This window comes from Macaca fascicularis, chromosome 12 (assembly GCF_037993035.2).
Source record: "Macaca fascicularis isolate 582-1 chromosome 12, T2T-MFA8v1.1".
Classification (NCBI taxonomy): domain Eukaryota; kingdom Metazoa; phylum Chordata; class Mammalia; order Primates; family Cercopithecidae; genus Macaca; species Macaca fascicularis.
The window spans coordinates 73,672,854-73,699,956 of NC_088386.1; the positions used below are offsets into that span (position 1 = coordinate 73,672,854).

Below are 27,103 nucleotides of genomic sequence, written 5' to 3' on the forward strand. Positions count from 1 at the left end.
GGAAGCGGAGCAACGAGCCCGCAAAGCCTCGGTGTGAGACAGCAGTGGTGGCAGACACCGCAGAAGCAAAGAGCACTGAGGCTCTTGCATTCAGGTGGAGTACCATGGACGAAGCTGGCAGCTCTGCGAGCGGCGGGGGCTTCCGCCCGGGCGTGGACAGCCTGGACGAACCGCCCAACAGCCGCATCTTCCTTGTGATCAGCAAGTACACGCCTGAGTCGGTGCTGAGGGAGCGCTTCTCGCCTTTTGGCGACATCCAGGACATCTGGGTGGTGCGGGACAAGCACACTAAGGAATCCAAGGGCATTGCTTTCGTCAAGTTCGCCCGCAGCTCACAGGCCTGCAGGGCCATGGAGGAGATGCATGGCCAGTGCCTCGGCCCCAACGACACCAAGCCCATCAAGGTGCGGGTGCCCGGGTCGGGGTGCCCTCGGGGGAAGGAGTGGGCCTTTCGGACCTCCCTTCACCTGCCGCTCTGTCGGGGTGAGGGAGGAGTGGAACATCCGTTCCCGGCAGCTGACCAGACAGCACCTGGTGTAGGGACAGGGGCTGCTTTGAGGAGAGGCTCCCCTCCCACGAAGCTGCGCTGGGTTGCAGGGAAGGGGACGGGAAGCGGAATGTTTGCCCCCCGAGAGCGGACCAGGCAACCGCGGCCACCGGGTGACAGAACAGCAGTGGCTGGGCGTCCTCTCTCCCTCGCCCTCACTAATCCACCAGCTCTTGAGTTCACTGCCAAACTCGTCCTAGCCTACTTTGAGTACTTTTCTGACCTTCTTCTCTCAGATGCCCAGAATTTCCATTATAACAAACGGAAAAACTCTGCTTTTCCTCAGGTAGAGATGAGGTGTTAACAACTTGACAAAAGTACTTTAAACTGGGGACCTCTGGTGTTGGACGTTTTCCCAGTACCAGACAAAAGAATACATGTATATAATACTAAGTGCAGGTGTTTAAAACGGTCACTGTTACATATTCATCACATTTTGTTGTTTTGGAAAATTATTTTGAACGAGCTCTGTTTCTGAAAGTGTTAATAGCATACATTTGGTTCTTGACCCTTTCTGTTACTGCAAATTTTCTTTGAAAGCAGACCAAAGTAAACTGCCTTAAGAAGAGCCAAATCATTGTGATAATGACACATGTCAGGAAGGATCATTTTGAGGGTTATTTGACATAATCTGTGCTTTCAGCACAGTGCCTCGCACAGGGTAAGCCCTCAATATGTCCTTGTTGTTGATCGGTAATAGCCAAGATGTCACTGCTTACTCCCTGTGATCTCAAATCAGGACTCAGTCCTGAGAATCTGGCAATTGCTTAAATTGTACCCTTCGTCTGCCCCGTGTAAATAGTTGCTATGTATGTTATTCTGTTGGTACTTTGCACAAAAATATTTTCTCAATTTTTAAAAAAATTGTTTTCCAAATTGAGAATGTTATTATTATGGACTTATGTAAATAAAGGACTCAGAGATATTTCAGTCTCTGGAGGTCTTGCTCCATGCACAAAAGAGAAGGAGCCTGGGAATATACCAGTAACACGGTAAACAGTCCCTTCCTCCCACCTCTCCAACCCTCTGAAGTGTGTCAGAATAGGAGAGCAACAAAATTAATTTAGGGTCACAGCATACAGGATCAGGAGTTGACAAACTTTTTCTGTAAAGGGCTGGCTAGTAAATATTTTAGGCTTTGTGGGCCACATACAGTCTCTGTCACAAATCCTTGTCTGTTTTTACAGTTTTTAAGGACAGTTTTTACAGTCCTTAAAAACTGTAAAAACAGTTCTTACATCATGGGCTATACCAAAAATGGAGCTGTAGTTTGCTGACCTCTGTAGTAGACTGATGTGTTTCATCACTGTCCAATTATGACCTTAGTGGAGAGGGTTTTTATATTTTGAGTGTAACATGGCCACAGAGCCCATGTGGACAACCCAAGAAAAGGTGCCATATTTGAAATTGGTGGACCACCTTCCCCTGATAAATTTCTACAAGAGAAATTAAAGGCCCAGCACTGAAATGTACCTTCTCTTTTAGCTGCAGAGAAATTAAAGATCTTGTTCCCAAAAAGAAATAAACTACTATTTTCTTTGTCACATTTTTGACTATTCAGTTTTAGCCAGAAGGTTGTTTCACTGTAGTACCTAGCTAGACAGTCTAGTTTCATTTGTTTTCTTTCTTTCTTTTTTTTTTTTTTTTTTTTTGAGACAGAATCTCGCTGTGTCACCCAGGCTAAAGTGCAGTGGCTTCTTGATCACAGCTCACTGTAGCCTCTACCTCCCAGACTCAAGCAATCCTCTTGCCTCATCCTCCCTCTCAAGTAGCTGGGACTACAGATGTGCACCACCATGCCCAGCTAATTTTTTTATTTTTCATAGAGACAGGGTCTCACTATGTTGCCTAGGCAGGTCTCAAACTCCTGGGCTCAAGCGATCCTCCCATTTCAACCTCCCATTACAGTTGTGAGCCACCACACCCTAACAGCCTAGTTTCATTCAGCAGCTGCAGCTCGAGCCATCTTCGACTGGAACACTCTTGTGTTGTTTTCAGCATTTCCAGTTAAATTACTTCAGCTTCAGTATTTCTATCGTACTTTGCTTTTGCAAAGTTTCAGAGGATCTATAACACAAGAATATTATCATACCAGGCCTCAGCCAGAAAAGATTGTCCAAGTAAAAGTTATTCTGTGACCAACTATTTATCTGGCGGAAAGGGGGAAACCTAGAAAACAGAAGAAAAAAATCTTGGCTTTAGTTTTGCAAGAATGCTTCTTATCTAGAGCCTATGAACGCTCATAGTCTTTGAAGGTGAAAATTTATGGGAGAAATCTACCATGAGGAGGTTAATTATTTTACATACATTCTACATAGACTGTCTCCTTTGTCAGAGATTTGAAACACCTCAGTCCTCTAAAATGTAGAAATCTGTGTTCTGATGGCACTTCCAATTTCATCTTACCTGAGATTCTTTTTTTTTTTTCTCTAATGTCTTTGCATATACTTAAAGCTTCCCTATTTGTATTTCCCTATTTACCATTTATTACTGATATCAGCCACAAAACTCTAGTGGGCCATTTCTGTGTTACCCAATAGTTGTACTCATATAGTGCTTGACATATAGCATAGATTTACTGTAGGAATAACTAGAAGTAGACTATAAAGGGATATGTCTCTAATACTGTGGTTTTCTTAGTTGCTGCTTCCTACTCTGGAATTTCATAAGTTCCAGTTTTTTCATGCTTGGATGATATAGAGCCCCCTTTACCAGCAGTGGATTAGAGACCAAGATATAGAGACCCCTTTAAAGGAAAGAGAAACAAACAATGCAAGGACCCTTGTTTATGGTGTTTTAATTTATTATATTACATTTATTCAAATTGCTCTGGCTAAAACAAATGCAAAAGTAGAAATACATTTGGGAAACAAACAATGCAGAGATTGGTATTAGCTCGTAAAAAAAAGTCATTGCAGGCCCAGCACGGTGGCTCACACCTGTAATCCTAGCATTTTGGAAGGTCAAAGTGGGAGGATCACTTGAGCCCAGGAATTTGTGACCATCTTGGGCAACATAGCAAGACCTTGTCTCTATAAATGTTAAAAAATTAGCTGGGTGTTGTGGTATGTGTCTGTGGTCCCAGCTACTTGGGAGGCTGAGGTGGGAGGATCACTTGAGCCTAGAACGTTGAAACTGCAGTGAGCCATGATCACACCACTACACTCCAGCTTGGGTGACACAGCGAGACCCCATCTCAAAAAAAATAAATAAATAAAAAGTCATTGCAAGAATAATTGCTTTTGAAAAAAATTTAAGAAATGAGAAAATAGTTGACATTATTTTATTTTGGGAGTTTTGTTTGTTTCTTAGGTTTTCATTGCACAGTCCCGATCATCTGGAAGTCACCGAGATGTTGAAGATGAAGAACTTACAAGAATCTTTGTTATGATACCAAAGTCCTACACAGAGGAAGATCTGCGGGAAAAATTTAAGGTACTTATTCTAATCAGCTAGCATATGTGATAACTCATAGTCCTATACAGGTTGTATGGGTACTAAATCTGAAGTGTCATTGGAATAAGGTCAATAGAGTAGTCGTGGGGAATTATATAACTGTTTTCATCAATTTCAATCTACTTTTTAAATATTAAACCTAGCATAAATTAGTTTTCAAAATTAAAGAATATATAAAAACTGGAAAATAGTAATGGTAGTCTCCCCCTACTTTATTGTGAAAGTAGAGATTCACAGAAATGAAGTATAAAACTCAGAAACTTTTAAGTAAAGTCACACAGTTAGTAGGTCGTAGAGCTATGATTTAAACCCAGGCTATCGGAGTCTGGAGCCTGCTCTTGGTCTTTAAAATTTCAAAGCATGCTCTTTTCACTCCCCTCTGTTGCCTGGCATGTAAAGGCGAATCAGGCAGACCTGAGTGTGTGAACTGTATTATCTAGTATTTAGAAAAGGCCTATGGTATGTTGACATGGTACTCATTCACAGAAAGGCTTATTTTTTGAAGAGTTTTTGTCCTAAAATTGGGCCTTTGAAGGAGTTATATTTAAAGAAGAAAACATAAGTATAGCTCTGACCTATATAAATGAAATTTGAGGATAATTTTAAGTCTTTTTAGCCATTAACTTATGCAGTGATAAGCTTTCACACAGATTATTAAAAAGCAATTTTTAAATTGTTTTGAGTTGTAGTTCTTTATCTTTTTTCTACTAATCCTACCATGATTTGGGTGGCAACAAGCAAGAAAGAAAACAAGCAGTAAAAAGTAATTTTCAAACTTTCACTCCTACCCCAATTGAGAATTCAATAAAATACTTCAAAAATAGTAAATACCAAAAACATATATTTTATGCCTCCTCCAGTGGTAAGGAAAATGTTTTTTACCTTAAATATTTATAAATTTTTATCTTTTCCTGAATGAACAAATATTACACTTTAATCTAGTGTACGATAATTAAGTTGACAATTGATTACTTAAGAATTTATAAAATAAATAATATCAATTATATTGCATATTTCTTTGAACATTAAAAGTAAGCACTACTGCATGTTTCTCAGAATAGTAACTTTCTGAGTGAACCAGCATATTTTAGAGATACTCTTTGAAAAGCACTCCTTCAAAAGAATACACAATCATTTATGTTCCTGTTAGAAGACAGACAAGTAATTATAGCTAATGTTCTTTGAGTGTGTTCCAAGCCCCATGTAAGCACTTTACGTGTTTTACTTCAATTAACCCTTAAACAACCCTGTGATGTAGATACTACTGTTAGGCCCATTTAATAAAGAGGTAGGCACAGAGAGAATAAGTAAACTGCCTAATTAATGAGTGGTTGATTCAGGATTTCAATCTAGAAAGTTTAATTCCAGAGCTCTGGCTCTTAACCACTGTTGAGCAAGACTTTGGAGCTATCCAGACCATGTACAAATTCTTACTCTTCTTCTGTGACTTTGTCCCTCTTTGGTTTCTCTAAAGCCTAGCTTCCTCGTCTGTGAAATAAGCATATTTGCATATTGCAATATCTGCATAGTTTATACTGTTTATTTCTTTGTTTGCATGCAAGGGTAACATATAAACAACATTTTGGTTCTGAATACTCTGTTCAATTAATTTTATGTCCCCGGAAATCATGTCTTTTAACTCTTTTAGGTGTATGGAGATATCGAGTATTGCAGCATTATTAAGAATAAAGTCACTGGAGAAAGTAAAGGTTTGGGCTACGTACGATACTTAAAACCATCACAAGCTGCCCAAGCAATAGAAAACTGTGATCGAAGTAAGGATATGTTTGTTTAACATTGTTAAAAACTTTTGTAAAAATTTCTGATTATTCTAAATAACTGAATTTAATATGGGTTTTTGATAATAACTGTATCTGCTAATGTAATTTTAGCAGTGGCTAAATATTTACAGTCCAAGGAAGAAAAATATTTTGGGGCTATGATTAAACATTTATTGAGGCACTATCTTGAAGAAATAAGAACAACTACATTAACTTAGTAAGTGAAATGCATACCTTGGGTATTATTTGTATAGGTTTTTAGGGTTTTTTAAGTGTATTTTAGAATTTTATGTATTAAAAACTTGACTTACCTTTTCAGGGTTTTTAAAATATTCTTTATATTTGTTTATGTTTGATCTACATCCCAAAGAGTATAAAGTATAATTAATAAACCTATAGGTTAAGGATAAGATTTATAAGATGTGCTAACATAGGTAATTGATATAGGTAGGGTTAATTTCAAGCTAGAATGACATGAATGTGATCTTCTGTTGTTGCTGTATATATAAAGAATAAGAATTTTAAAGATGTCAAGGAGAATATTCTTTGTTGGTGTACTTCTAGTTAGGTATATTGATATGTAGAATGATTAAATTACTGGATTTTAGGACATTATAAAAATCTACACATACTGGAAAGAATTACTGTTAATCAGTAGAATTCTTTGATACCCCGAAGGTACATATGAAAATTTTCTCTTAGATCCTTCTGAATTTCTCATTTAGCCAGCACTAACTGAGTACCTGCAGTATACTGATCAATATGCTAAGTAGAGAGATACAGATGAAGTATATGGCAGCCCTCACATTTAAGGAATTTATAGCTGTATTGGGTAGCCAAGATCTAATAGGCAAAAAATAAAGAATGGAAGAACTTTTTTAAAAGGCTCTTTGAAAGCAAGAAGTATGTCTTATTAGTCTGTCACTCCAGGTATCTAGTACAATAATAGGCCCTCAATAAAGATTTATTAAGCTCTCTATAAAAGTAACTGCCATTTATAGTAGACTCAGTAAGAATTTGCCAAATGAAAAAAAAATGTTCATAAGTGTATGGTAGAGTCTGTCAATGGTGAAAAACAAGTGTGCTGGATGAGCGTGGCAACACATGCCAAGGGGGTAGGACTTGTGTCTGGTGTCGAGTAGGCAGGACAGAACGTGAGAGCAGTGCTAGCAGAGGCACCATGCCAGGAATAAACATGTCTTTTGCTTAGTGTTGTGAAGGCAGCTGTCTGAGTAAAGCACAGTATTTCTGTTGAGACATTCTGAGACACAGTTAACTAGGTACATTGGAACATGGGAACAATATATGGGAGGTTAGGAAAAGTTCAAGGTTAGTCCGCATTAGAATTCCTTTGTAGATTGTTTAGAAAGACAAAAGTAAGAACAGTTGATCTAACCCCACAGTATTAATGATAGATTTCCAGAGAAGAATTCAAACGAGCTGGTTTTATCCTTTTTAAGCCACTGAATAATGTGAAGAAAACTGAACCCTTGAAATATGCCCATGTGCACATAAATGCATAATAAGCATTTTATTTAAAGTTTCAGAGGGTTCATGGAGTCTTCCCACCTTTTGAAGCTCATCCTTGGTCCCCTAGTTAAGAACCCTTGATCCAGAAGCAAAAAAAATCCAGTTAAAGGGCTGTTGTAATTAACTGAAGAGAATCTAAATTAAAAACAGAAGCAAGGAAGTTAGGGTAAAAGATAGCATATTCCAATTGTGCGCATTTCAAAGGAAGAACGTTGGTGACAGTTTAAATATGAAGAAGCCCTACAGGATTTTGATGTTGAGGAGCTTAAGTGAATGAATGATGATATTATCTGTAACAGGGGAAGATGGGAAGGGATAGCATAGAATTGCTGATCTTTCATGTCTACATTGACCCATAATTTGGTATACTTGCTGTTTGTCATTTACTCTTTGCCATCTTCCAGAAAGCAAAGAAGTAGGTCTGGAGGAGATGGCCATTGTATAGATTTTCCTTTGTACAATTATATTTATAAAGCTGAGTCAGGCACTAGCAATCAAGTATATTTGCAGGTATGTTAAATTTGCTATGAAACTTGAAATTCATGGGTTTTCTTTTCAGGTTTTAGAGCAATCTTGGCTGAACCTAAAAATAAAGCATCTGAATCCTCTGAACAAGATTATTATAGTAATATGAGGCAAGAGGCTTTGGGACATGAACCTAGAGTAAATATGTTTCCATTTGGTAAGTAGGCGACCTTTACTTTTAATAGTATAATGTAGTATATGCGATCTAACTTGGGTTTTAAAAAATACTCTGTTATCGGGCATCTATAAATTTCACCTAGTGAATAAAAATCTTAAATGTAGGGTTTTTTAATTCCTAAAAAGTGGATTATGACTCCTAAAGTTCTTAATATTTAATACTTATTTTGTTTAACTGATTTCTAATTATAGTTTTCTCTGTTTAATTACGCATTCCTCATATTAGAAACTATTGCCACTGCCACATATCACCGCCACTTTTTTGGGTGAGCTTCTGCCGCTGTACAGCTGACCAAAAACTTAAAAAGACATATGTAGATATCCTCTCAGTATGAGTCCTAAAATTTTGTCCCAGAACTACTGCTGCTTTAAAATTAGGGCTACAGAAAAGAGAGGAATGGTAAAAGTAGAAGCTCTAATAGAAAAAGGGGAAAATGGGTAATGAAAGTAAGGCCTGTGAATGTTATTTGACATAAACTTTCAGGTAAAATACTTGCCATATTTTTCAGTTTTGCATACTAAACTTATTTCTGTGAAATTAGACTATGCATTTCTTCGTATATTTCTGCATTAAAGGTAGGGGAGTGGGGAGAGTTGTCTGTTTTCTTGTCATTAGTCTCATCAGTAGTTCTGATGACCAGAAGCCTATTACAAAATACAGTGCTTTTATTCAGTACAATGGACTCTTTGTATTCTAGTATTTAAAATGTTAAGTGAATTGTTGGCTGTGTAGAAATCTAAAGATTTACTTTTTTTTATATTGTTGGAGAACAACAATCTGAATTTTCAAGTTTTGACAAGAATGACAGCCGAGGCCAGGAAGCAATCTCCAAACGCTTGTCAGTTGTATCAAGAGTTCCTTTCACTGAAGAACAGCTTTTCAGCATTTTTGATATAGTACCAGGATTGGAATATTGTGAAGTTCAACGAGATCCTTATTCAAATTATGGTAAAATAATATTCACATTTTTATATATATATATATATATATACACACACACACACACACACACAGAGTTTTGTTAAAATGGCTTTTCTCCAGTGGCACTTTTATGTCAGATATTGCTCATGTGAGAGGAATTTTATCTCTCCTTTTTCTCTACTTTAGACTTCAAAATATGATGATACCTTAATAAACAAAGCCCTGGAAATATATCTTCTTTTTACAAAATTATTCACTGTAAAATATATTTTAACTCCCACAAAATGTAACATTCTGTATTCCAGTTGCACAACAAAAAATGCCTCAGGATAGAGCCTCTGTCTCTGCGTACTCTTTTGGTTAATGCTAGACAAAGTTATGAAACTCACAAAGGTTCCTCCTCATTCATCCCTACATCTCTTTCTCTTAAATTTATATCCCTCCTTCTGTTCATTCCAAGCATCTAAATGCCCTACTTCTCTCTCTGCTTCTTCCAATTCTCAGTGGAAGCAAGACTCCAATATCAGCCATTTGAACTTATTAATTAGTTAATTGATTACACCCATTATCTAGCATTAGCTAACCCATCTTTGTGTTTTAAGCATTTGATTTTATTAAGGCTCTTTGTTAATGGAGGCATTGTGGCATAATGGGAAAGTTTGGCCTTCCATTTTGCATCAGAATCAAGTACAAATCCCAGCAGTGGCATGTAGCTTTGAGACCTTGGCAATTTGCTTATCCCCTCTGAGCCTCTCTTTGCTCATATGTAAAATGGGATCATTGACACTTTCTTTGCCAGGGTTGGGTAAGAATTAGAGATAATATATGTAAAATAACCTAATGCAAGTTCTGGCATGTAATAGGGCATTCAGTAAATCTAAGGTGTTTTTTTTTCTTTGTTAGTGAGGGGTGGTAGAGAAATCATCCTTGGTTGGCATTTCTTCCAGTTTTGTAAGGATACCTGATTTAGTCCTTTTAGAGTGACATGGCTGTTGACACAGAGGTAGTGATGTGAGTTTGGTCATGTGGACCAACACGACTAAGGTAACTCCACCCTTCATACAGACACCCCTACATACTCACTAGTACCTGACCCAGCACTAGTCTTTTTGTAGAGCTGTCTTTGAGCCATCCCCAACCTTAACCCGATCATATGTTGTCATTCTCCGTTCTAAGACTTCTAGGTACACATTTTTGTGTTCTCTGGCACATTTGTTATATGCATGTGAAGTTGTGTTTATTTTGTTTTGTTCCCTCCCTTTTATCTGGTATGTTGAAATGTATTTGTTCCTGTACCTCCTGTTATGTTTCTCTGGTTGGATGTGTCTGAAACATACGTGTCATTGGAACATCTTTTTATTAAGAGAGGTGTCATCATATAGTTCGAATCTCATTTGAATTAACTTTATATGGTCATTTGATTTCTGCATTTTATTTTAATTCCATTAAAATATTGGATGCTTGGGTTTCCAGATGAACATAAATTATAAGTGTTTCCCCAGTGGTCTGTATTATAAATGTGAAAACCTTTTGGTTGTGTCACAAGCTCCTGGGCTCTCTAAGGAATGCATTATAACATTGTCCCTGCCTTCAGCATCACCCTCCTAAATTGAAATTCATCCCTTTGGCAGAAATCTCTCCAAAGGAATGTAAAATATGTCACTTGTGATCTGAGATCCTCTGTTCCCTATCTTTTTGTTTTTCATTCAAATCACTTTTCCTCTCTCTACTGCTGCAGATAGCCAGGATGAGTATATATTCTTTTCAACTATCACTTCTCATTCCATTTCCTACCCAGTATGGTTGGGAAAATCTTAAAATTTCAAAGTAGATTTCAAAGAATAAAAATTTAGACTTTTAAGTATATTGGTGTCATATAAGAAAAGCCAGTATCCTAAAATTAAATTTATTAGACAGGGTGTATGTTAATATTCCATTTTCCTTAAAATATCATGTTCATATTTTTCCCTAAATTATTTCTTCCTTTTGTAGGAATACACTTGTTGCACATATGATAACAGAAGTGTGTTTTCTGATACATTTGACTCTGTATTTACTAGTTATGTGATATTAGAGTTCTATATGGTTTCACTTTTGAGATAGATTGTAACATAGGCCTTAGGCACTCAATCTGCTTTCCTTTTTCATTTCTGCATATTCTCTATTTTAGGTCATGGAGTGGTTCAGTATTTTAATGTAGCATCAGCTATTTATGCAAAATACAAATTACATGGATTTCAGTACCCTCCTGGGAATCGAATAGGTGTTTCCTTCATTGATGATGGAAGTAATGCAACAGAGTAAGTACCATTCCAGGAGTGTCTAAAGCCGAGCTTTGAGTGTACATGATTGATAGGACTTGAAGAATAAAAATAGAAAACAGTTGACCTCTCAGGTGAGAAAGTCACACAAAACAAGTTACTGTTAAAAGACTGAATATTTTTAGTTTTCTGTAAATTATCAGTTATTGTCTCCAGTCTCCTTAGAAAAATGGCAACACAGATGGTAGCTGCACAGCTTGCATCAATGGTGTGGAATAACCCAAGTCAGCAACAACTTATGGTAAGTAGGTAAGAATTTAACCTTTATAATATATCAATAGCATATAAAATAAATGTGAAGAGAAATCATACTTTGTTGATTGTCTATGTAAGAAAATTTTCAGAGCTATAGTGGAAGACCACATAGATGCCATGATACATATCTGTCTTTAGCTCTTGGCCAAAAATCCGTAAAGGGCATTTTTTTCTTTTTCTTGTTTACCTGTTAACAGCAATTTGGAGGAAGCTCTGGATCACAGTTGCCTCAAATTCAGACAGATGTTGTACTTCCATCATGCAAAAAAAAAGCTCCTCCTGAAACTCCTGTGAAAGAAAGACTTTTTATTGTGTTTAATCCTCATCCTTTACCTTTAGACGTATTAGAAGATATATTCTGGTAAGAAAGTTACACTTTTTGTTATATTTTATTTACACTAGTAATTTAATTATTCTCATAATCTAGACACTTCCTTCCTCCAGTACCTATCAGGTAGAGATGATTTGTTCTCTGGTTTTAAAAACTCCTTATTTGTATCATCTTTTTCAATTTCTGATTATTTTCTTCTCTTGTTTATCAGTCACACATCCTAAGGCTCCATACAGAATTTCCTGCTACTTTGTTTTTGAAGACATAAAATGGGCCTGGTGCAGTGGCTCATGCCTGTAATCCCAACACTTTGGGAGGCTGAGGTGGGAGGATCGCTTGAGCTCAGGAGTTCAAGATCAGCCTGGGCAATATGGCAAAACCCCATCTCTACAAAAAAGACAAGAATTAGCCAGGCATGGTGGTACATGCCTTTGGTCCCAGCTACTTGGGAGGCTAAGGTGGCAGGATTGCTTTTGCCCAGGAGGTCAAGGTTGCAGTGCGCCAAGACTGTGCTACTGTACTCCAGCCTGGGTGACAGAGTGAGACCCTTTTTGTTTTTAGTGTTTTTTTTACTAAGCATCTTCTGTTTTGTTGGTGCATTGTTGGATCCTTAAGGGTTATCCATTTGCATTGTGTAAACAATTACTTGATTGTAGGGAAATACATATAAATGTTTTTTATAATAAAAAAGAGAAGTTTCTTATTTATTTTTGTGTTTTTAACATAACTCCTTTCTTCGATTTTTCTTTTAGGCCTTTTTCCCATTTGCCTTATAAGAATGTTAGTGAATTAGATAGATAGAAAACTTGTTAAAGAACTGCACAAAATATCAGGGACATAATGTGATAGTATATTGAGGCTCAAAAGGAAAAAAAATCAGGACATGGTTCAAGTGTTTTGACCTTTATTTAACTGATATATTTAGTTTTTTTCTTGAACCTCTTCTTTGTTCAAGGCAGGAACTGTGCTAAGTACAAAAGACTTATGTAAACAAAATATTAAATGGACAAGACATAGTTCTTGTCATCTTAGAGCTGATCTCATGTAGGAAACAGACAGGTAAACAGAAAATTACAACCCGGTGTGATTGTTGCTGTGATAAGGAATGTGTAAGATACATAGGAGGAGCAGTTACCTTAGAAACTCTGAGAAGCCTTGAAAGAAGGCAGGTGTATGTGGAGACCTGAAGGATAAAAATAATTTCTCCACAGGTGAAAGCTGGGAGTGTGCATGGTTATTTCTGCCATAGAGAATATAAAAGAAGGGCTATTAGATAGGTAATTTGAGAGATTGTTAGGGAAGATGAAACTAAAGAGTCCAAGGACCATGTCAGAAAGGCTCTCGAGCTATCTTAAGGGATTTGTTGTCACCATGGAGGCAGTGGGGAGCTGCAGAGGGGACTTTTAGGGAGTAAATGATCATATTTATGTTTTAGAAAGATCACTGAAAAGACAGAGTGGAAAATGGATTGAAGAGGGACAAGCCCAGGGTTAAGGAAACTAGTGAAAAAGGAATTAGATTAAGGAAAAGATGATGGTCTGAATGAGAATGAATAGAATTGACTGACTGAGATGTTTCAGATGACATGAGGCCGGGCGCGGTGGCTCAAGCCTGTAATCCCAGCACTTTGGGAGGCCGAGGCGGGCGGATCACGAGGTCAGGAGATCGAGACCATCCTGGCTGACACGGTGAAACCCCGTCTCTACTAAAATATACAAAAAACTAGCCGGGCGAGGTGGCGGCGGGCGCCTGTAGTCCCAGCTACTGGGGAGGCTGAGGCAGGAGAATTGCGTGAACCCGGGAGGCGGAGCCTGCAGTGAGCTGAGATCTGGCCACTGCACTCCAGCCTGGGCGGCAGAGCGAGACTCCGTCTCAAAAAAAAAAAAAAAAAAAAAAGATGACATGAGTTAGATGTCAGATGTGGGGAGAAGGGTGAAAAAGGAGTTAAGAATGGACTCCAAATTTTAGACCTGAGAAGCTGTATTTATCAATTTTGGTTGATTATTTTTTTCACTTTGTTTCAGTCGTTTTGGTAACCTGATCGAAGTTTACCTTGTATCAGGAAAAAATGTGGGGTATGCCAAGTATGCCGATAGAATAAGTGCTAATGACGCTATTGCCACTCTACATGGGAAGATTCTGAATGGGGTGAGACTTAAAGTTATGCTGGCAGATTCGCCAAGAGAAGAGTCTAACAAACGGCAAAGAACTTACTGATTCTTGAGGTAAGCCCTTTTTAATCTGAATTTTAAAACATATTGAGTAAATAGTATATGAGGAATATGTGTAAGTACTTTATGAACTTTTCTTTTTAGTGATTTAGAAGTTGTCAGTTAAAAGAGCTTTGCAACTATTTAAACTTTAAAAATTGTTGACATTTACTGAAGAATGTTTTTGCCCTTCTATAAAATAAAACCACATTTCAGTTTAGAAAGATAATTGTTTTTTGTTTGTGAAATCTTAGATTTTAAGAATTTGACTTTTTATTATGTGCTTATATAAACTTTAAAATTGTCCAGTGCTAGAATAAGGATTGCTTTAAAAAAAAAAATTGAAATACTTCTAAAGATTTTTAACTTGAAGAATTGGTGTCTTGAGTTATGAATTGAGGTAATTTATAACAGTCGTTTAGAAAGATAATGTTTTGACTTCTCTCTAATGAAATGCCTAAAAAGCAATATCAAATAATATATCATTTTTGGACCTTTTGAACCTAAATATTGGTGTTTTCTGGACTTATATTTGTGAGTTTTTGCATTAAAACAGTGCCTTCAGAAAATATTCTCGTGTGCATATATGTATTTTTTAAGAAAACCTAACAATTTACCAAAAACTCTTTATTGTAAATTTTGATACATACAGCCATATGAATTCCATTTCCTATTTTATTTATTAGTTTCCAAAAATCAAACTACAATTTCTTTGACTGTGACAGTTAGTTTATATCTGTGTGGTTTGGGGAAATATTCCTTTGGCTTTTTTTTTTTTATCTTTTTTTCTGAGACGTCTCGGTCTGTCACCCAGACTGGAGTGCAGTGGTGAGATCTCAGCTCACTGCAACCTCCACCTCCTGGATACAAGCGATTCTCCTGCCTCAGCCTCCCCAGTAGCTGGGACTACAGGCGTGTACCACCACACCCGGCGAATTTTTCGTGTTTTTGGTAGAGACGGAGTTTTACCGGGTTTCGATCTCCTGACCTCGTGATCTGCCCGCCTCAGCCTCCCAGAGTGCTGGGATTACAGGCATGAGCCACTGTGCCCAGCCTAAAGTTTGGCTTTTTTTATTCTGTAAAATAATTCTGAATTTCAGGGGAAGCTGTTTTCCTGTTCACACACACCAACTTTCCAAGTCTACTATAGGTCAAATGTAGTAGATGGCAGGCGCTTTGAATTCAGTTTGAAGTTACTGGCTTGAAACCTTTATTTTTTTCACTTAAGATTTTCTTTCTGACCAATTGTGTGAGCTAGCACATATGAGAATGAATCCTGCCAGGCATCACTGCTGATGACCCTTCCTCTCCTAGAACAGATCACATAATTAGTTCCTCCTTCATAGAAGGCATTTGACAAGAGAAAGTGCCCATTGGGCCCATTATGAATAATCCTAATTTTTAAATCTTTTAAAATGTTTTATTAAATGACAAAACCACTCTCATCGTACCATACATTGTTAGCAATTTAACCCTGGATATATTAAATTGGCAGTGAGAAAGAATTAGCAAGCATTTTTTCCTGTTTATGGATAAAATGTTAAGAATGAATTCTGTTTGGACAAGCTATTCTCTAGCATGCAAAAAATGTGTTTTTTCTAGTCTGTGAGTATTTCAAGAATAGGAAATAGTTCTTGTTTTTACTCAATAAATCTTTGTCCTTAAAAAGGACAATAATATAGACTTTAGACTTCTCAGTATAGAAAACTATATAAATTACTCTTATGGTTGAACCTTTTCTAATGATTATTTACATGTTAAAGAGATTATTGGGCTTAAAATAAAAAGCCATTTAACTGTGACTGAGCTGGTCTCTACGCCTTTTTTTTTTTTTTTTTTTAAACACAGAATCTCACTCTGTCACCCAGGCTGGAGTGCAGTGGCCTGATCTTGGCTTACTACAAACTCTGCCTCCTGGGCTCAAGCAGTCCTCGCAGCTCAGCCTCCCCAGTAGCTGGGACTACAGGCATGTGCCACCATGCCCGGGTAATTTTTTTTTTGTAAGACAGGGTTTTGCCGTGTTGCCCAGACTGGCCTTGAACTCCTAAGCTCAAGTCATCTGCCTTCCTCGGCCTCCCAGAGTGCTGGGATTACAGGCATGAACCACTGCACCTGACCCTCTTTGCCTTTTTGAGCCCCAGTTTTCTCATAGGGCTTTTGAGAGACAATGAGTCAACAAAATTCCTTGTAAAATGAAAAAAAGGCTTTGCAAGTCTAAGCTAAAACTCTTGCATTTGTAGCTTCAGTGAAACCTTTGAGATGTCCTCTTATCTAAAATAATGACATCCAAATGATCAGAAACTAAAAGTATAATGATATAAAACTACCTCATGGCCAGTTGGTACTGTGAGAACTAAGCCTTATAATACCACATTTTTCCCTGAAACTCATCCAATTTCCTACATTAGAGGAATTGCATATTCAGCATGGCTGTTCACAAAAATTTTAATCTATCATTTTTCCCTTTTTTGAACTGTTACACATATTCAGGGCAGAGATAAAATAGGGGTCAGGTTAGTTGAAATGGCTATTTGGATAGGATACGATTAGCTACACGGTTTTGAATTTCTTTTAATTGCAGCATGGCTTTTTTATTTTTGCTGCGGATCTTCTATTTACAATGGACTCCATTATGAGACTCTTCTTCTGTGTTGGTGTATTAAATAAATATATTACCTTATTTTAAGGTTCGATAAAATACTGTGGAAGACTTTCCCAAATTTTATATGATTGTGACAAGTTTTGGGGGGTAGGTGCACTTTTTTGTTTGTTTCTTTAATTTTTAAGAGGCTGCAAACACCATTCATGAAGGCTGGTTTATTTTATCTCTGAGGTATGGGCCTGGGATTAAGTGAGTCATGCCCAGGAAATAGAAGCAGCTGATCCAAGGATATAACATTGAAAGTAGTTGAGTTCTATTTTGAGATGGGTCTGATAACCACAATGTAATTCTCTATTTGAGGAAAATAGAAATTTTAGTATTTCAGAGAATCGGATTTTTTATTAATTCACAACACTTTCCCTCTAGAAATTCAGCACCTGCATCGCCCTTCTGAGTAAGTTTGGTTTTATTTGGGGGCAGCTATGATTAAGCAGATAACATTGGGTATATTGAAATAAAGGAACAATTCCTAACATTTTAGGAATACTACAACAGTTATTTCCTTTCCTTTCAGGTGATGATTTTCATACTTGTGTTGTGTTCTTTCTACAGAACAAAGACTAAATAATGACATAATCCTCAGCTGACTGACTGAAAATGTGACTGGACGCATTCCCTGTGGACAGTTGACAGCTTTTTTTTCATATACCTGATAGTCTGTGTACAGCATTGTTTTGTCTGGGAAGCAGGGATTGCTGACATGTATTTTTGAATCCATACATTAATGCTAAAACGAATATAGTAGTTGTTCCTTAGAGCAATATGTTGTTACGTGTAGCAGAAATAAAGTTTTCTTTGCTTAACTAAATGATGACTTATTTATGTGAAAGACAAGAATGGAAAAATTCAATAGACAGTCTTTAGAATTTGACTAAATGACATATGTCATTGATTTTGAGATGCACATCTTTCTCATTTTAACACCCCTGAAAGTAGAAGCATCTCGATATCAGTTGTATCGCATAATGTAATTAACAACCTTATTTTCTTTCTTAATAAAACATGAAAAGGTGCTTTTTTTCAATCAATTGCATCTTAGAGTCAATAAAATATGGTAATTGCTACTCAATCTATACATGGAGCTTAACTGTTTACACTTAATCTAAGGACAAAAGACAAAATCATTGGAAATATTTTATACAGTATTTTTTTTAGTTATACCAAAATGTGTTGTTAATTTTGTAAAGCTCTTTTAAGATTATAAGGGAACAGTGATAAAAAAAAAAATTAAAACTTGTTGATAATAAATTTAAATAAATGTCAGTGGCTTTGGGGGATGGACATTTTTATCTTTATAGAAATAATAGCCACTCCAAAAATATGAAATGTAAGGAATTTTCAAAACAGACTACAATAGGAGGTATAGTTATTTTGAAATTAAAGATTAAAAATTAGGGCTGGGGGTGGTTTGCTCACCACACCTATAATCCTGGCACTTTAGGAGGCCAAGGTGGGAGGATCACTTGAGCCCTAGAGTTCAAGAGGAGACCAGCGTGGGCAACATAGAGGACCTGGTCTCTACAGAAAATTACGAAATTAGCCAGGCGTGGTGGTGTGTGCCTGTAGTCCCAGCTACTCAGAAGGCTGAGGTGGAAGGATTGCTTAAGCCTAGGAGACCGAGGCTACAGTGAGCCACAATAGTACTGCTCCAGCCTGGATGACAGAGCGAGACCCTGTCTCAAAAATAAAAACTAAAACTAAATAAAGATTTAAAATTAGGGATCTATTCTGCTTGTATTTTTAAAACTTTAACAAAAAAATTTTATTAGCTCTGGAGTTGAATTGATATGTATCAAAAAGGTATATCTAAATCAAGCATTTGGCACTTTTTATAAAAAGGTATTATAAATAATATGCATTTGTTAAAACATAATTATCTCCTCATTATACTCACATTCTGACTCAAACTAACGATGAAAGATTAAATTCAGCAATCTTAATAATTGAGTATCTTATACTTGGACATCTCCACTGGAAAACTAAAATCTTTTCTTTTAAAAGTCAGTGATTTTAGCAAATTTAGATAAGAAAATTTAGTCTTATCATCACAGGCAAAACTGCTGATAAGAATTGGGCCAGGTATCTTTCTGTGAGTCAGAGGATGTATTTTAAAGAGAAAGCAAAACTGGGTGCAGTGGCGCGTGACTGTAGTCCCAGCTACTCAGGAGGCTGAGGCAATAGGAGTGCCAGAGCCCAGGAGTTCGAGGCTATAGAGTGCTGTTATTATACCTGTGAATAGCCACTGTCCTCTGTTTCTTTGTTTTTAATTTTTTTTTTAAAGTAATGAAAAACCTAAATGAGGGGAGCTGTGGATTAATTACCAAAAAATAGGTGTAGTTATACCAAACTCATTTACGGTACATATAGTTCAGTTTTCACAGATTGGAATTAAATTGTTCCTTACAAGTTATTTGGCTCTGCCATGTAAGTAATGCTCAAATTACCTCAAAAATATTTCTTCCAGGTGGTTAATCTAAATAGTGTAAAAGTAACACTTAGTTACAGAAAGGAGCTCTCTACCTCCTACCTGAGTCCATTGCATCTCTGGTTAATCTTCACAATTGAGATAAGATCCTATTTCCTACAGTTTTCCCCTATTAAAGTATTTCACTGGGCTTTCTAGGAGAACTTGAATCTGTCATATGGTAGCCGTCATATACCTGGCCAGCCCTCCACATTCTCTATTCAAATTAAATGATCCCAGTTTCTCCCTTCTACCAGTCAGGCAGCCAGTCCCAGCAAACAGCTGTGGTTAAGAGTAAGGTGCCTTATCTAGATGTATTTCTTTGAATCATAGTATAAATTTTAAAGAGATTGTATGATACCTCTCTACCTACAAAACACTTTGCTTTTTCAGTGCAACCTGTTGTTTTGTTTTCCTTCCCAATTGCATGTCTTAGTAAACAATGCTTACTTCAGCTTCAGAGTGCATTTCATCTTAATCCTCTCAGTTTTTTAGCCTTGGTCCTGTCTTCCTATCTTTTGAAGTTGATCCCTAAAACTGTATTTTAAAAGCCAGAATATTAGATTTTTCTTAGAATGAGGAAATTCTAGAACCTAAAAAATAGCATTTAGTAATCTAGTTGTTTATGTCTTCACCTTAATGTCTACTTCTTAGATGCACTTTGAGTATGAGAACATAATATATAAATACTTAGATGCCCAGCAAATGTTAGTTATTAAAACTGCCAACACAGTGGAGTTTTATTAGTATATATTTCTTTAAAATTTTTTAAAATAATAAGTAATACATCTCAATAAACCTCTCAAGTATGTAGTTAAAATAAGAAATAACATTTAAAATAAGCCTGATTAAAGCCTTCTTGTAAATTAATTAACTGAGGTCTTGTATGGTAAATTGCTGAAAGCAACTGTCAAATTTGCTGCTTCTAAAGCAACATGTTCCAAACTATGTTCCTTGAAATACTAGAAAGAATTTTTCATGGTTAAATACACTTAGAAAATGTTCAGTATTTTTAGTTCCACAGGTTTAATCTACCATAGATAAAAAAGGTAGTGAAAAATACCCAGGAAATTATTACTCTAAAATTCTAGCTTTCTCTGAATTTTGTTCTCTCTTAATTGGGATCCTATTCAGTATGAACGAACCCATGGAAAGTAGAAATAAGGGACTTTACCACTAGGTGGTGATAAACATTGGTGATAAATTGCAGCATTCCAATGTTAATTTAAGGCACTGAGACAGAAATGATGGTGTTTGAAATGCCTAAAACTGTGGCTCTTTTTTTTTTTTTTTGAGACAGAGTTTCACCCTTGTTGCCCAGGTTGGAGTACAATGCTGCGATCTCAGCTCACCGCAACCTCCACCTCCCGGGTTCAAGCGATTCTGTTGCCTCAGCCTCCCAAGTAGCTGGGATTACAGGCATGTGCCACCACACCCAGCTGATTTTGCATTTTTAGTAGAGACAGTGTTTCTCCATGTCGGTCAGGCTGGTCTCAAACTCCCGACCTCAGGTGACCTGCCCGCCTCAGCCTCCCAAAGTGCCAGGATTACAGGCATGAGCCACCGCACCCAGCCAAAACTGTAGTTCTTAAACTTTGGTGTCCACAAGAATTACTGTAAGTGTTTGTTTAAAATGTAGGTATACTGGTTCTGCAGGTTTGGGGTGAGTTTTTTAACAAGCTGTGGTTATGATGGTGTGGTCAGTGATGTTAACTTTGGAATATACTGGCCCAAGGAGATTTCTTATGTTGGACCTTAGGTTGGACTGTTGTAATAGAAAGGCATGGAGAAGTTGTTTCCTAGTCTTTTTACCTTGGGCATTTTTTAGAATTAAGCATCTGGTTTTTCCTCAGTTTAATATCAGTAAATATGAATTGCATTAAGAAATTGAAAAACAGGCCGGGCGCGGTGACTCACGCTTGTAATCCCAGCACTTTGGGAGGCCGAGGCAGGTGGATCACCTGAGGTCGGGAGTTCAAGACCAGCCTGACCAACATGGAGAAACCCCATCTCTACTAAAAATACAAAATTAGCCGGGGTGGTGGCACATGCCTGTAATCCCAGCTACTCAGGAGGCTGAGGCAGGAGAATCGCTTGAACCCGGGAGGCGGAGGTTGCGGTGAGCCGAGATCGCGCCATTGCACTCCAGCCTGGGCAAAAAGAGCGAAACTCTGTCTCAAAAAAAAAAAAAAAAGAAATTGAAAAACACAGTCGCACAAATAACAGGCCATCTTTTTTATCTTAGTGAGTATTTTTTGATGTTTGTAAAGGATAGTAATTGTTTAGGCCATTCAAAGCTTTTACCTAATATTTTTATTTACATTTATTTTTAAGTGAATTGTCTGACTAAATTACCAAAGATTGCGATTCTGAAGAAGTACATAGGTACATGTTAGGTGTTTTAAATGACAAAGGAGTATGAAGGAGATGTAATTATCATTGTCAAAAAAACTGAAATAGAATAATCAAAAGGGTACAGAAATACCTCTGTATGTATGTGAGTGTTCTTACAATCATAAGATGAATCTTCTTGTAAAATGAATGCTTTTTTGATGTACCCAAAAACCTTTTGATTTATAGGTAAATTGTAACTTTCAATAGCTTTAATAAATACTAAAGCTGAAAATCAGTAAGGGCAAGAACAAGTGAAATCTATTGCCTTTTCACCTAGAGGTATAGCCACATGCAGGCTTTGTTCCATATGTGGATGGTAAGCGCTATTAAAAATCAGGGCAGTTATTTTCACATATGATTTCAGTAAAGAGAAAACAAAAATGGTCATCCTTATTAGACAAGAAGTTCCATTTTAATACATGAATTCTAATAAATGGATTGCATTATTTCCTTTTCTAGAAACAGTAGCTCAAGAACACATGGATCCTGGGAACTGAAGGTATGGTATTGGTAGGAGATCAGACAGAAATATTGAGTTAAAATATCAAGTTGTAGTTCATTCATTACAATGGCCATGCTTTGACTTTATTTAAGGTAGAAAAGTCTTGTCCTTAGTAGACAATGCAGCTCCCACTATACTTTGAGAAAGTTACCAGGCTCTGTGAAAATTTATTTGAGTAATTATCGGAGAAAAAGGGAGTTCTGTGACTGTCATATATGAATTGAAGGCAGTATCTGGATGTCAAAGTCCCTGTGAGCTAGCTAACGTAGGCTGCACCACGTGGGACTCTTAGAAACTGCCTGTCTGACCAAAATGCTGCAGAAGTGGCAGAAGGAAGGCATCAGGAGACCATTTTTAAACAGTTGTTTGTATATGAGGTACAAAACTCAAGAACTGTGTGAAAAGGCAAGTACCAGTACTGTTTTCTAAAGAAATTGGGAGAAATACTGAGCACAGAAGAATAACCTAAGTGCTTCCACTGATAACTTCTGTGAAACTATGTTCTCTGAATTCTTCTCCAAATTATTTTCTGATTTTGTAAGTAATGATGTTACAACTAATTTTTTTCCTCATATATTATCAATATTTTCTAGCATTAACAAGACATAGGTAACAGCATTCATTAGCTCAAGAGTTTTTAAGGGTTTTGTTTGCTTGCTTGCTATGTTTTTTTTGTTGTTTTTTTAATGCCAGAAAAAAAATTAAAGTCATCTACTTTAAAGTCATATACTAATTTACTAGAAGTTCTGATATGTAAAAATATATAATTTCATTGTTTTCCTCTCTTTGTCAACAAAGCCTGTGTGGGCCGGGCGCAGTGGCCGATGCCTGTAATCTCAGCACTGTGGGAGGCTGAGGTGGGCGGATCACTTGAGGTCAGGAGTTTGAGACCAGCCTGGCCAACATGGTAAATCCCTGTCTCTACTGAAAAAAAATACAAAAAGATTAGCCAGGCATGCTGGCAGTCACCTGTAATCCCAGCTACTAAGGAGGCTGAGGCAGGAGAATCTCTTGGAGTAATCCCAGCTACGAAGGAGACTGAGGCAGAGGTTGCAGTGAGCCAAGATTTTGCCACTGTACTCCAGCCTGGGCGACAGAGCAAGACTCCATCTCAAAAATAAAATTCAAATAAAACAAAGCCTATCCATTGTGTTGGGTTTTGGCCCTAGGAGATACTTTTTACATTCTTATCTCATTGCCCCACTGGCACAAAAGACTTCCTCCCTCTTCTATATTAGTACATTTGTAACTCAATAGAAGTGCCAGCATGACCATTTTGAAGAGGGTAGAGAAGAATATTTTAATCTGTTACTTAAAAGGACTGACTTTAGAAACAATCTACAATAGTTGCTGAGAGCACTGGACAGGGGGATCTGCTTTGGCAATATCCCAGATTTAGGCTAAAAGTAGTAGGAGATGAGTCCTGTTAGGAATATCTGGGAATCACAGGCAATAAGGAGTCTTTACCAGGTACTGTAATGTAGTCCCTACAGCCTTATTTTACTATGTTAACTCAAAGGAGGTATTTCACACACACAAAAAAAATTGGAAGTAAATCTCCCTTACATCATCCTTAAAGATTAGCAATGTACCTGGAATACCCAGCTTCTACTTAATAGCTTTTAGCTATTTGTAGCGGAAATTTATCATGTCTTCTAGATCTTGTTGATATTATTAGCCTTTAGTTCCCCAAAAGTGAGTTTCATATACCCACATTGCGTTTTTGGGTCTGTTTTCTCATCTAGAAAATAAGAAAGATAATAATTATTAGTGTAAATGCAAGCCTCTGCAAACCTCCTCTCTCAGGGTTCTACAAAAACATCCTTGAAAATATTAAGTAGGAAGAAAATTTATATCAATCATAGAAGCTTAGGTTAAGATTAGTGGAAACTAGAAAGAATTTCTACTAAACAGAAATTTAGTAGAATCCTAGTAAGGGGTAGGATTTTAAAAAATGACTGACTCCAATTTTACATCGGAACATCCTGTTAATAAAACAAGATGATGGCGGGGCGCAATGGCTAACGCCTGTAATCCCAGCACTTCGGGAGGCCGAGATGGGCCGATCAGGATGTCAGGAAATCAAGACCATCCTGGTTAACATGGTGAAACCCCGTCTCCACTAAAAATACAAAAACTGAGCCAGGCGTGGTGGCGGGCGCCTGTAGTCCCAACTACTCCAGAGGCTGAGGCAGGAGAATGGCGTGAACCCGGGAGGCGGAGCTTGCAGTGAGCCGAGATCGCGCCACTGCACTCCAGCCTGGGCGACAGAGCGAGACTCCGTCTCAAACAAACAAACAAAAACAAATAAAACAAGATGACACCTTAGCCTCCCATCTTCTGACACTCATTATGTATGAGAAGGCTATACTATTAATTTGAGACAGCTATTGAGAGTCTGGTCGTAATAGGCTTCTTTCTGCATTCCTTCACTAGTGGCCCTGAAGCTGCACTATGTTGGAGGTTTCCTTGACTAAGAGAACCACACCTGGCATTCACCTCGGTAGGGGAGTCATAAAAGATCCTGCCTCTGACCAGAAGAGTATGAATGACAAAGGTGACATAACCAGCACAGAAAGATGTCTTAGCCTCTGCACATCAGCTGATTTAGAATGCTTACAGATGGGGGGCGCTGTGGGGGGGCGGCGCAGAATGTTCTTTTCAGCTTCTTTGCCCTGAGAACTTTGATCTTATTGCAAGGAAGTCCCTTACCCTCTTCTACCCTAGATCTGACGGACCTCCTGGGATTTCCTGGGAAAATGAAATGAGTCTAACACCTTTGACCACCTGCTGGATATTATATCAGCACTTACTTGAGTAGACTGTGAAAGAACTGAAAGCAATATTCAGAGTCTGCCAGTTCTCTGCAGTTGGCCTAGATAACCTCATTGTGAAATAAGTAACTGAATGGGCAAAAGATTTGAACAAGCACTTCACAAAAGAAGACCAAGAGGAGGGCAGGGTTTTTTGTTTGGGGAGTTTTATTTAGTTTTGTTTTGGGGTTGTTTTGTTTTGGCAGAGGACAGGAGGAGTGGATAGATTCATTTTGTAAAGAAATATTAAAATATTCTTTTTAATTTGATAGTTAATTTAAGCTTAAGAATCTTTTAAAACTCAGAATGTTCAGCCGTATTAGTCATCAATGAACTACTCATTACAACTACAATAAGCTACCCTAACAGTGGTATGAACAGCAAGAATTAAAATGTTGACAATACCAAGTACTGGTGACAGTGTGAAACAACAAGAACTGCTGATGCAAATTGGCTCAACCACTTGGAAAAATGTTTGACAGTATCTACTAAAGTTGAATATATATATGCCCTCAACTCAGCAGTTCCACTTCTAAGCATATATCCAACAAAGATGTGTACATATGTGTACCAAAAGACACATACAAAAACATTCTTGGTATTATTCATAGTAGCCTCAAAGTGGAAACAACCCCAGTGTCCATGAACAGAATGCATATGACACTGTATAGCAAGGAAATGAGCTAAATCTTGCCACACTTAACGATTTGAAGGAATCTCACAAATATAATGTTGAACAAAAGCAACCAACCAACAAAAGATGTGCTGTAGGATTCCCACTTACAGAGTTCAAAAACAAGCAAAACATACCGTTGAGCAGACGAATGGGGAAGTTCACAAAGGGAGTTATGGTGTGCTGGTGGTCTTGTCTTTCTTGACCAGGATGGGATAACTGATCGTTTTTGAGCTGTACTGTATGGAGTATGCATTTTTTATTTATCTTATACTTCAATTAAAGTTTTTCTTTCTTAGTGAATAAAGCAAAAATCAGCATGAGGCTGGTGAAACAGACAGTTCTGCAGAATGAGAGAAGAGCAATGTCCTGAAGCATTTAGAAAGAAGGACTTTGTTCTTCCAGTGCTTATAGAACAAGAAATATTAGAAAATATCTGCTTTTGCTCCCCCTATGGTGCAGCAGGTTATTATGATGGCAAGAGGGCAGGAGAATAAGAGTGAGAAAAGAAATGGAGAAGCTAAATTAATATTTGTGTCAGAAATAGTAAATAGTCATAGCACTAAAGAAAATTGAATCCAAGTGAATACTAAACTACTTTTCAGAATCCTGTGGGTTCTCATGAGTCCACAAAGGGAAGATAGACGGAAGTTCCCCCACTTCCTGTTCATTCCAGATCGGAACTGCTTTCATCAATGTTATATATTGTGCTTTAAAAGCTTTCCTTTAAAGGATTCTGCAGCTTAAATAAGTTAGGATGAACAAAAAGCACCAGAGCGAAAGACAAAAATCACCCTCCGATGTATATAGTAAGAGAAAAGATGCAGATCAAAAAGGCTGATTACAGAGATTTATCCATTGACTAATAGATGTTCCCAATAAACAATAATTCATTTTAATAGAAAAAACATCGTTGATCGGCCGGGCGCGGTGGCTCAAGCCTGTAATCCCTGCACTTTGGGAGGCCGAGACGGGCGGATCACGAGGTCAGGAGATCGAGACCATCCTGGCTAACATGGTGAAACCCCGTCTCTACTAAAAAATACAAAAAAACTAGCTGGGCGCGGTGGCAGGCGCCTGTAGTCCCGGCTACTCGGGAGGCTGGGGCAGGAGAATGGTGTAAACGCGGGAGGCGGAGCTTGCAGTGAGCTGAGATCTGGCCACTGCACTCCAGCCTGGGCGACAGAGCGAGACTCCGTCTAAAAAAAAAAAAAAAAAAAAAAAATCATTGATCTAAAAAATTTTAAAAGCCACAAGACTGAAGATCCTCTTCTACACATTTTAAATGCCATCTGGAATGGAGCAATGTCTACAGTTTTGTAGCCCAAGATTTCTCTATTCATCCAAATTGTAAAGGTAACAGACATTCTGTGATATACAATGTACTGCTCATTTGTCCTTTCCGGAAAAAAATTAATCACCGCACTCCTAAAATGAATCAAAATTAAGAATAAAAGAATAAGGAAAGAAAGGCCAGTCAGTGAGTATTGGAATCATCATGGAAACTATTAGAATAATGAAAGTAATTGTAAATTTCATT

At 37.5% G+C, this 27,103-nt stretch overlaps 1 protein-coding gene across 13 annotated transcripts; it reads left to right on the forward strand.

Annotated features, from left to right (window-relative positions):
* RBM45 (RNA binding motif protein 45) lies at positions 1-27,007 on the forward strand. 13 transcript variants are annotated; one of them, XR_012421277.1, is made up of 12 exons: positions 1-404; positions 3,860-3,982; positions 5,652-5,778; positions 7,874-7,996; positions 8,786-8,965; positions 11,109-11,238; positions 11,416-11,508; positions 11,712-11,875; positions 13,870-14,070; positions 22,035-22,074; positions 22,876-22,984; positions 24,514-27,007. XR_012421277.1 is itself a non-coding variant. In XM_074009512.1 (11 exons), exons 1-9 carry the CDS (start codon positions 105-107, stop codon positions 14,060-14,062), a joined length of 1,425 nt encoding a protein of 474 aa, XP_073865613.1. In that variant the 5' UTR covers positions 1-104; the 3' UTR covers positions 14,063-14,070; positions 22,035-22,074; positions 24,514-25,166. The 13 variants fall into 13 exon arrangements, 6 of the variants coding, with proteins under 6 accessions (XP_073865613.1, XP_065381767.1, XP_045223252.1 ...); XR_012421273.1 differs by having other exon boundaries at positions 11,416-11,500; XR_012421274.1 differs by having other exon boundaries at positions 7,874-7,993; positions 8,777-8,965.
* Positions 27,008-27,103: the final 96 nt, after the last annotated feature.

Excerpts from the sequence above, each read along its gene's own strand:
- RBM45 (XM_065525695.2), top strand. The coding sequence starts at position 105 with ATGGACGAAGCTGGCAGCTCTGCGAGCGGCGGGGGCTTCCGCCCGGGC. Across the intron at positions 3,983-5,651 it reads ATCTGCGGGAAAAATTTAAG|GTGTATGGAGATATCGAGTA; the intron begins GTACTTATTCTA and ends TAACTCTTTTAG. Across the intron at positions 5,779-7,873 it reads AATAGAAAACTGTGATCGAA|GTTTTAGAGCAATCTTGGCT; the intron begins GTAAGGATATGT and ends TTTTCTTTTCAG.